Consider the following 10,558-nt stretch of genomic DNA (forward strand, 5'->3'; position numbering starts at 1 on the left):
CAGTGTTTCCCTACTGTTCAGAGAAGACAACGGAAGGCAAGCTGCTGAGTCATTTCGATTTGTCCAGTGGAGCTTTGCAGCAGTTATATAACAAGCAGTGCTCTTTCCTCTCCTCTCCTCCTAGAGCTGGCAGCAGAACTCAGAGGAGTTCTGGCCCCCAGCCTCGCTCTTGCCAGTGCCCGCCTGCTTGCCCACTGCTCCCAGGCATCCCCTTAGACCCCCGCTCTCTTCCCTCAGGACAGAACCGAGGAGCCCAGGTCACCAGAACTGTCCAAGTCGCTTGCCCGTTAGATGCTGTTCGTTGCTGAAAGCAAAAGGGAAGCCGCCGCGATGGAACAGCTGGGGGCGGTAGGTGGGGGAGGAAAAAAGGGAAGAGATTTGAGGGCAGAAAGGAGGAGACCCACCCCCCCCCTTCTGCCTGTCTGTGAGGCAGGGCCAAGGGACCTGATGAAAGCCGCTGAATAATGGATAGGCAGAAGGCACAGTGGTGGGGGAGGAGAAATGGTGCGCCTTCTCCCTCTCACGCAAACATGGCAGCAAGCACTGAATATTTCATGCACAGCGTGAAATTGAGCATTCAGGGTGCTGTGAGGCCAGGCCGCGATGCTCCCTGCGTGATAAGGCCCAGCTGCCTTGCTCGGTCCGGCGGTGCCCACTGAGTGGGTTTAAAAATGAAGGAGGGGCTGCAGGGGGGGGGAGACATTTTCCAGTTACGCTGCAGGAACCCCAGTCAGCTGCCATTGCCAACTTAGTAGTGCAACTGCCCAAGGATGTGTTTGCACAGCACCATGAGCATAATGGCTGTTGCACTGGGATGGGGCTCTCAGAAGCAGCTCTCTCCCATAGTGCCCACACCAAAGATCTCCAAAGCCCCCAACTCTTGGGTCAAACTGGGGTCACGATGAACAATAAGGTATAAGCCTACATGTCTAAAATCTGAAAGTTTGAGTCTCTGGCTATGATCCTATGCACACTTACCTGAGAGTAAGCCCTGGAAGAGACTCTGAAAGACCCACAGATTTATTGTGGCATCTGCTTTCAGGGGCTATGAGAGCCCGACCTGATAAAAAGTGTTGTGCTTGCTTGGATTACAGAACACTTTGTGCATCTGGTTAAAATGCCTCCAAGCCAAGGGCAAGGGCAGGCTTCAGGCTTGTGGGTCTACTTTGTTGTTGTTTTTATTCAAATCCTAAGGAGAACCAACCAGATCCAGTTGCAAAATAGTGGCTCGCTGGGGAGGGCCCAGCGAGCTGATCATGGTGGGTCAGGGGAAGAGCCTACTGGGACCCAGGACTCAAGCATTGAGATGATCTGCACATAAACGTACAAATCTGTACCAGAGTGAGTTACTGCAGCTTAGGGGATTGGCCTAAGGATAGAGAGATGCCATTTTGTTGTTGCTATTTAACAATTAAGAGTCAGAAACTCTTGCCAGTCGTTCTACTGCAAATCAACCAGTGATCCACCAGAAGATCCAGATGTGCTTTATTGCCCTCCCCAGCTCTCATCTATGAAAAGATAATCCTTCTTCATTCTTTAAGTTGCCACAGATTTTGTTTTTAATGCAGCAAATATGGCTCTACGTTTTCACTTAAAACCATGTGGACAGGATCCAGTTAAACTAAACATCTGAAGCCAAAAGCGGAATGAGCTTCCAGTGGTCAGGGCTGGGTATCGATCAGTCCATCCGTTGCGTAGTCCTGATGCCCTCTATGTCCTTCATGCTTTCTATTCCCCTGCTCGGCATCATATATAAATCCTGAACACCAAAATCCTGAGCACAGATCCTATTGTGCAAAATAGACACATGTGAGCAACTTGATCTTCACATCATTTGTTTCGTTCTGAGAATCTGAGCTTCCATGGTGCTGAATCTGAAATGTCCTGGGATAGAACTTAATATGAGTTGTGACTGAAAACCACGGAAGATGGCAGCCTCTTGAGCCATGGCAGTCACAGGGCCAGAGTGCTTTGAGTCGGACTTTAGAAGACAGACAAGGAAGGAAAGGAACAAGCAGTGATGCATCCAGGTGCAAGAAGAGTGAATGGCTTGAAGTTGCAGGGAAGTCCCACCAAAAGAAAGTTAGCGAGGTCATCCCTTCTGCAAGAGTTCCTGGTGGTCGCATCTGCCTGAGCCTCCAAAATAGAATGTGTTCTGGGGCACAATTGGAACAGGGGCACAGCAAGGTGATGAGCTACCGGAAAAGGCTAACTAGAGACAACTGCAAGTCCTGCAATTTCATGCACATGCAAGCCCAGCATAGCAACCAAAGGCCAGAAGAAACAAGCGCCCTTTTCAACCACCAAGAGAAAGGCGCCAAAACACAAAGGGCTGCAATTATTCATGGAGTACCTATAAGCAGGTAGCTTTAGAAGACACACAGACAAAATGGGGAAGGGGACTTCCTAGTGCATAATGGAACCAGCTCTCTATAATATTATTGAGCATATAAAGCACAATGCTTTGGAGTGTTCTAAGTGTTTCATATTTCTACAAAAAATTGCAGAAACCTTTCAAGGAGAGGCTGAATGGGGCATCTGTTGGATGTGGTTTAGTTACAGAGTGGCCGATCCAGACTACATGGTCTATTCCCTCCCTTGCGACTCTAGTTCCAGGACTAGAATTAACAAGGCAACCCTCAGAAAACTGCACCTGCCAAGAACCATCACAACCACTGAAAAGATGAGACAGGAGAAGCTGATCATCAAAAGCCAACTGAAAACAACCTGAATGGCCCCAAAACACCACCCTGGGCTTGCATGAAACAACCAGAGAGCATGAAGAAAGCATTAAAGACCAGCTACCCCAAGGACACAGGTGGCGCTGTGGGTTAAACCACAGAGCCTAGGACTTCCCTATCAGAAGGTCAGCAGTTCGAATCCCCGTGATGGGGTGAGCTCCCGTTTGCCCTTTTGGGGGCCGGACAGCTCAAAAGTCATATTTTGTCCATATGACTTTTTGGTTCTGATTATGCAGATAAAATAACGGATAGAATTCTACAGGATGTGTTGCTAGTGTGTGAAAACAGTCAAGATCCAAGGATCCCCAGGCATGTACCTCCAGATGCTAGGCGGCATCCTGGCGCCTGGCATGTTAACTTGGTCGCCAAGTGGTTGACAGGCAGGAGCAAAATGCACCTGCCTAATTTTGAATGCTGATTACAGGCGATGTGCTAAAATTAATCCTGGAGCATGCACTGCCTTCCTGTCTCCAAGCGACTTGCCTAGGTCACCTGTGATCTCCTGAGGGTCTTAACCAGAAGATGGGGGACACTGCTAAAGACCCCCTCCAAATGTTGGATTACAACTCCCATCATACCTAGTTGCTAGCCACACTGGCGGTGGATGATGGGAGTCAGATTCCAACAACATCCAGAAAGCCACAGGTTCCTCACCTGATAATCAGATCCATCCATACTATGCACCAAGTTTCCAGGTTCATGGTGCAAATTTCACACACACAAATATAAATTGCAAACTGGCACACTTTGCACTGAAACAAGTATTTGCTTTTGTAGACTTTTGTAGTTTTTGCTTTGTTTTTGCCAAGCGTTAGGAGGAGAAGCCTTAGGAGAAATAGCAAGGCAGGCCTAGAACCCAGAAGTAAGATAGTAACACTGGGGAAACCAGCCACGCCAGTGATACCTACTCCATGTTTCCATATGAAAGCCCGTCCAAGGTTTTAGTGGTGAATTTCTCAAGAACGTGCAGTTTGTACCAGATCCAATATTATGTGCACCTCTGGCGTGTAGTAGTCTAGCCATATAAACCACAAGCAGCCCAGGTGACAAGGTCATTTGTTGGCTAATAATTACAAAGCCATTTGGTAACACTGAGAAAACGTCAACTTTATTCAGCGCAAGTCTTACTCAGAGTAGACCCACTGAAATTAATGGACATGGCTCACCCTGTGAACTGCTGTGGAGCTCTCCCCCCACCACACAACATGGGAGCACTTAGTTGAATGCCACACTTTCCCTGCCTCTAGCCCTGATTTACTAGGGTCAGGGAGGAGGGGAGAAGAGAGAGGCTGCTGCTACTTGCGCCTTAAGACGGTGGAGAAACAAGGAAAGCAAGGAGTGGAAAACAGCATGTTTATTTACAGAGCCTGGGCCAGGCCTCAGCCACGCCAACTGGCGAAGCACAGCAGCTGCGACCATCTCACACAACACAATTAAGTCCCATTCCCCAAGCTGCACATAAGGACGAACAGAAACGAGGAGGTCTGGCTCCCAGCCGGCTGGCTAGAAACAGGGATGGAACCCCCAAAGGGCCAATTTCCTGTCTGAACCTGCTACTTGGGGGCATTCCTGCTCCACCCCACCCACCTGCCCCTGACTGCTAGCACCACACTAAAAGCTTTGGGTGAGGCCTTCTTCTGACATGGGAAGGGATTAGGCCCTCGGCAGAGGAAGAACCTTGTGAGCCCTTACTGCAATGAGGCTGAAACTATTCCCTGTGTCTCCTGTGATCTCCCCTTCTCCCTGAGCCTTTCTTTCCCATCCCGAATGATCCAGGATTGGCTTGGAAAAGACCCAGGAGCTAAAGGGGTCTTTCGGTGGGCAGCTAAAGCAGAGAGCCTTAGAAAGCATACATGGCAAAGAATAGGGGGAAGAAGGAAGGAAGGGAGAGGTAGAGATGGAGGTGGGAGTGGGAGAGGGAGAGGGAGAGGGAGAGACCACGCAAAGCCTTCTGGGATGACTACAGACTGCACACACTCTTTGCCAGCTTAAAGGACAAGGCATAGACCATCTACTGATCAAGGCCATTTTAGCTACTCCCTGCAGGATTTCAGTTCTGCTCCTTCACTGGAGGTTTTAAAGCAGAGGTTGGGTGGCCATCTGTCATGGATGTTTCAGATGAGGTTCCTGCATTGCAGGGGGGTTCCACTAGATGACCCTGCTACTCTATGATCAGTATTTCATCTCACAGCCTTAGGAAGCCCAGGTGATGGAATTCTTCACCCAGAGGTTGACAGAAGACACAGAGCATGCAACTCCATAATAATAAAACACACAAACACACACACAGCACAAAATCCAAGAGGAGCCGACTGGTTCCAATAGACTGCGTGGTTGCCCTTGGCTCGGGGTTCAAATCCCAGTCACCATCAGCTGATCAGAAGCCAGACTCAGTTTAACCATCTGTGAAGTGGAAACAGCAATGGCCTTACATAAGAGGAAGACCAACCAATTAAAGATTTTGTTAGCCCAATCCCAAGGGGGCAGCTGTGACAGTCTGATGGAACAAAAGACAACTAGCAGTCTTGAAGACTGATTTATGATGCCGTAAGCTTTTTGTAGGCCAAATGTTATTAATAACTAGGTATCACACAGATACCCACACGAAGGCATCACAACAGCGCTGCTTATTTTAAATATGACGCTGGTAACCACATTTGTGCCAGGTTTGGGAAGACAATACTGCCACTGGCCAAATGTAGAAGTATAGCTATTGCAGATCTCTCTCACTTTCACTCTCTCGCACACAATGCCTCAAAATCTAAAGCAGGGTGTGAAAGGTTGTAGATGGCAGTCTCTCTTTTCTGCCCTGTAAGGGATATTGTGGACATTGCTGGTTTCACTAGGAAATAAGGGATGGTGGCTCAACCTGTCAGGCATCAAGCGGAAAGCTAAGGCCTTCCCCCTCCTGCTCCAGGCCCCACAGATCCCCATCCAAACTGCCTGCAGAAACAGCATGCCCAACCTTGGCACAGATTAGCCCCCCTAGTGCAGAAGTCAACCCTTTAACCTGCCTGTGTGAGTGGGGAAAGCCCATTCAAGCTGCCATTTTCTTGCACTGTAACTTTAAGAACCCAGTTCCCCCTCCTCTCTCTCTGCCTCTCTCTCTGCTGCATTGCTGACCCTGTGGCTCTCTCTCTCTCTCTCTCTCTCTCTCTCTACCATCCCACCTTCCTGCCTTTACACCCACAAGTGAGATGTAGTGCATTCAGCTATTACAGAAAGAAAGCACACATGCATACAAGCCACCACTCCAGCCCTACACCCCACCTCCTTTCTCTCTCCATGCCCATGCTTCCCCGAGGGTGGGGTGCACATTGCAGTACGGCAGGAGTGCACAACTGAGCAAACGCTACAAGGTCAAAATGGCTTTGTGTCATCTACAAAGGCTACGTTTTCCCCTTACGGTGGTCCACCCCCGCTTTTTAAAACCCTAAATGTGGCATGAGCAGGCACTCTGCCCCCACCCCGCCTACCTGCAACCAGGCGCATATTGCACAGAGGGAAGTCTGGTTACAGACCCACCCATGCCATGCTTCCCTTGCACGCGCACGCACACACACGGAGCCCGCTGGGTCTTGCCACCTTCCTCCCTGCTGCTCACCCAACCTGGCCATCTCACACCCCTATTCTCCCGCCGCCTGAGACACGCACGCTTCCCCTCCATCATCCCTTTTTCGCATTTCCACCCCGTCTCCTCCTCCTGGCAGCATTTGCAACAGCCTCAGTACAAGCCGATTGTGCGTCGGGGGAGGCACTTAAACCCCTCCCTGAAATGCTGCCGCCAGCTCCTTTTGTTCGCCTGCAATCCCCCTGCCTGCAGACTCGCTCTCCAGCTCGCGGGGGGTGGGTGGGTCGGTGGGTGGGTGGGGTGGGGCCCAGATGGGAACGTCTCTCTAGGAGAGAGGACGGGGCGGGGGGGGGGGAGCGGGAGAGCGCGATGCTGCTTTTCAAAAGGATGGCATTTGCAAGCGCGCAACAAAATGCAACGCGCCAAGGAGGGCGGCGCGTCCCTCCCCCGCTTGCGTGCAGAGGGGCGGCGGTGGCAGCAGCAGCGGAGAAATGCAGGTTCTAGACCAAGCCCCCTTGCAACGGCATCGCCGGCTCCCCCGCCAGTCCCGTGGCAAGCCGGATCGCTTTCATTTCGCCGCTTGCCCTCCCCCTCTCCAAGGCACCATTGGCGGAGGCAGCGGGCTGCTGCAGCTCCTTCCTTTGCCTCCGAGGAGCCGCTTGGAGATGCGCGCCCGAGGGCGGCATGCGGAGAGGGCCACCGCGCGCCTCCCGGCCCCGTCGAGCACGAGGTGGCCCGCGGGCGGCGATCCCACCCAGCCGAGAAAGCGGCGTGCCTTACGGCCGCCTGCATGGCGGCGGCGGCGGCAGCCAGACGTGCGCGAAGCACCAACGCTTGCCCGCGGCCAGCTCGAGAGAGACACACCCCGAAGCGACCGAGGCGCACAAAACGCCCAGACACCGCCTCCCCTCCCAATTCCTACGCGCAATATCTTTCGGATCTCTCCTGAAATCTGTCGGGTTGCATCCAAAATTGCAAGCCGCTGAGCTAGAAATCTGGCTTAAGCTGGGCCACCCTGCGGAGGCAACGCGGAGGGGGGGGGAGCGCAAAATGTCCTTCTCTCCCCTTCTTGCACGACCTCCACGGTGATGGGTGCGTGCAGGAAAGGACTGTTGTATCTGCATAATCATCCCTCCCTTCCCCTCAAAGGAAAAAAAAAACCCACACGCATAGGAACCCCCCCCCCAAAAAAAAATATAATAGATGCTTTGGTGTGTTATGCTCGATTCCATCGTCTTCCGAGACGCAGCCAGCTCCGCTTCGGCCATGCACTCGAATACGCAAACCCTCCCCAAAGAAAACCCGAGGGAGGCTCGCCCTTCTCTCCGACCTGCACAATGTACTATAGCTGACACAATCCAGATACGTGTGTGTGTGTTCGTGCGAACACGCTCTTTAGCCCCTCTCCGCCCGCCCGCAATCTTTCAACTGGGCGGTTCAGGGTGGAGGGCGTCGTATGGATCCTATCACGCTCCCGAGTATCCAAAGGGCCCCCCGTGTGCGCGCGCGTGTCCCCGGCGAAGGGGGCGAATGCGCCCGCGGAGAGCCACCGTGGCAGAGATTTCCCCTTCTCTTTCACCTCCCCGTTCAAGGCCAAAGCTCCCCCAAACGAGCAGCGGGGAGGGGCAGCGCTCTCCGGAGCGCCGTCTCTGCTACATTTCCCCCTTCCCCCGTTTATCTATCCATCCATCCATCCACCCCGCCGCCGCCCCCGAAGCATACAAAGGAGCGCCGGAGCCGCGAAATACCTACAGTGACCATGCTTAGGGCGCGCCGGGATCCTGCCGGTCAGCGGCGGCGGCTCCGTGGACGGCTCTAGAATCGGGCTTCTTCGCCCCCTTCTTCTTCTTCCTCCTCCTCCTCCTCGGGTGGGGCGGGTCGGAACGGATTGGCCCCGGGTGCGGGGCGGGGGTCGCCTTGCCTTCTCGATCGATGGCGAGTTGGACCCCCCGGCGACGGTGGCGCATACAAAATAGGGGGGGGGACACCGTCCGGGTGAGGTGGGGGGGAGGGAGGAAGCGAGGATAAATCGCTGCCCCGGGAGGCGGGGGAGAAGCGGAGGGAAGAAAAACCCTTCTTTTTTATAAAAACAGCTTCCCTCCTGAGGAGAAGGGAGGCGGGGAAGGAACTGAAGAAGAGGAAAAGGAGAAAGGATGGGCGTCGAAGCGGGATTTAGCCCGGAGAAGGGAGCCGTGAGGAATGTTAAAAGGAGAGGAGAACGGAGCGGAGAAAACAGAAGAAGAAAAAAAACGCGGGAGGGGGGGAGTAGAACGAGAGAAAGGGGCGGATTTTTTTTTTAAAGGGGGGAAATTAAAAGGGGGGAAACGGAGGAGGGACGGACGGGAGGCGAGCGACTCGCGGAGATTCACACAATGGTCCTTTAAACGCCCTTGACTATTTACACCCGGGGATTTTGGCGAGGGAGGGGGAGAGGGGGGTGGGCGGGCGCTCTCTTCTCCGGGCCCCCCCTCAGGGCCTGTCCTTGGCCGCGAGCAAGGCGCTAGTCCGTCGGGGGCCCCGGCCGCCGCAGCTGGGCTCGCTCCGCCGCCCGCGCAGCCCCTCAGTGGCCCCCCACCTGCCGGGCCAGAAGCTTTTATGAGCCCCCCCCCCAAAGACTGACAGGGCCCCCGCTCATTGGCTGGCGGCGGCGAGCCATCACGGAGGCGCGCTCCTCCCTGCTCCGCTTAGAACGCGCCCCCCCCCATACACACACACGGTGGAGAGGCTGCGTGGGGAGGTAACGATGGGCAAAACGAAATGCGCGAAGGAGAGAAAAGGAAGCGCCCCCCCCTTCTGAATCTTTGCTTCTTCTCCCTTTCCTTTATCTCCCGATGGTGAACCCTTCCCCGCCCCCGCCCCGCTGCAGACGCCCGTTCAGATGGACATTTAGACCACCCACCAACTCAGGGAGGAGATAAAGCGAGGAAGGCGCCATTTAGGGGAAGGCATAGAACAGGTGGTAGAGAAATGTCTCGCGCATCCTGCCCCAGAAAGCGGGGTGGTGAGAGATAATGGAGATGGTGGAAGGAGGAGGACTCTTAATCTCCAGGTTGTGGGTTCAAACACCACGTTGGGCAAAAGATTGCAGGGGGTTGGACTAGATGACCCTCGGGTCCCTTCCAACTCTGAAATTCTATGATTCTGAGAGAGAGAAGACCCCCCCCCCCACACACACACACACTAGCTTCCTTGGAACAATGAAGTGCTGGAGCAGAACTATCAGATCATGTGAAGCTGCACGGGATCCACAAGTTGCCCCCCCCCCCCGCAGCAGCATCCCTGCAACATGGAAGAGGATGCTGTGCTGAGCACACCCAGTGGTGGACAATCCTTTAGTTGCCCTCCAACATCCTCTGCAATTTTGGCAAGGGACACTTGGAATAAGAGCCAGCCATGCCATGTAAACTGATTCTAGTTTCAAATGAAATTGCTCCGACTGAAATCCAGAATGTATATTCCAGACTCTGGCTCTCTTGCAGGGGTTTGAGGTGGTGCCCATATACATGCATGCTGAATTGCCCAAAGGGAGAAAGGGCAGATATCTCTCACAAGGGAATCACCCTTAGATCCGAAGCTGAAAGTTGATTCCCTGGTATTCAAGAATCAGTTGGCACAGAGAGCAAGATGGCGACTGTGGAGTAAGTAAGTGTTCACAGCTAGGTCAGGGAACTCAAAAATAGCTGCCCTCGCAACTGAACTTGCGCTTGCCCATTTTGCATGTAAAAGAATTAGACTGGAAGTTGCACACCCTGGCGCACACAACTGAGTTATTTAATGGCCTATCATACCCAATCAGGTGCCATATTCCTTAGGCTCTAGTGTCCTGGGTGATCTCTTGGCACTAGCTTGGTAAACCCCAGACAGAATTACTCATCTAACTAAAAAATAACTGAGCTCCTTCTATTATAAAGAGAACCACAGTTACTCCAACATTGAGGACTTCTTAAATGAAACATACCCAATAGCTGTTTGTCTGCCTGAGGCAAGTCTGAACTTGGCTTTGTTTTTTTAAAAAATATATAACTCAGAATACTTTTTTTGTCACAGACGTCCTGAACATTATTACTTCCCTACTCTAGCAAGTATCCCAGAGATGTGTTGTGCACCTGAGAATCCACTCAGGCATATTGGAACTAAGGCAGGGGTAGGCAACCTAAGGCCCATGGGCCGGATGCGGCCCAATCGCCTTCTCAATCCGGCCCATGGACGGTCCGGGAATCAGCATGTTTTTACTTGAGTAGAATGT

General features: G+C 52.9%; 1 protein-coding gene across 5 annotated transcripts in view; it reads right to left on the minus strand.

Annotated features, from left to right (window-relative positions):
• The window catches only part of ELAVL3 (ELAV like RNA binding protein 3), a 70,158-nt gene extending 61,823 nt beyond the window's left edge, over positions 1 to 8,335 (minus strand). For 3 of the 5 annotated variants that reach the window (XM_033173301.1, XM_033173302.1, XM_033173299.1), the window contains exon 1: positions 8,065 to 8,335. In XM_033173301.1, the coding sequence (XP_033029192.1) occupies positions 8,065 to 8,073 (9 nt within the window). In that variant the 5' untranslated portion in view covers positions 8,074 to 8,335. The remainder of the gene's footprint in view (positions 1 to 8,064) is intronic. The other 2 variants (XM_033173304.1, XM_033173303.1) reach the window with 2 other exon arrangements.
• Positions 8,336 to 10,558: the final 2,223 nt, after the last annotated feature.

Source organism: Lacerta agilis, chromosome 16 (genome assembly GCF_009819535.1).
Source record: "Lacerta agilis isolate rLacAgi1 chromosome 16, rLacAgi1.pri, whole genome shotgun sequence".
Taxonomy (NCBI): domain Eukaryota; kingdom Metazoa; phylum Chordata; class Lepidosauria; order Squamata; family Lacertidae; genus Lacerta; species Lacerta agilis.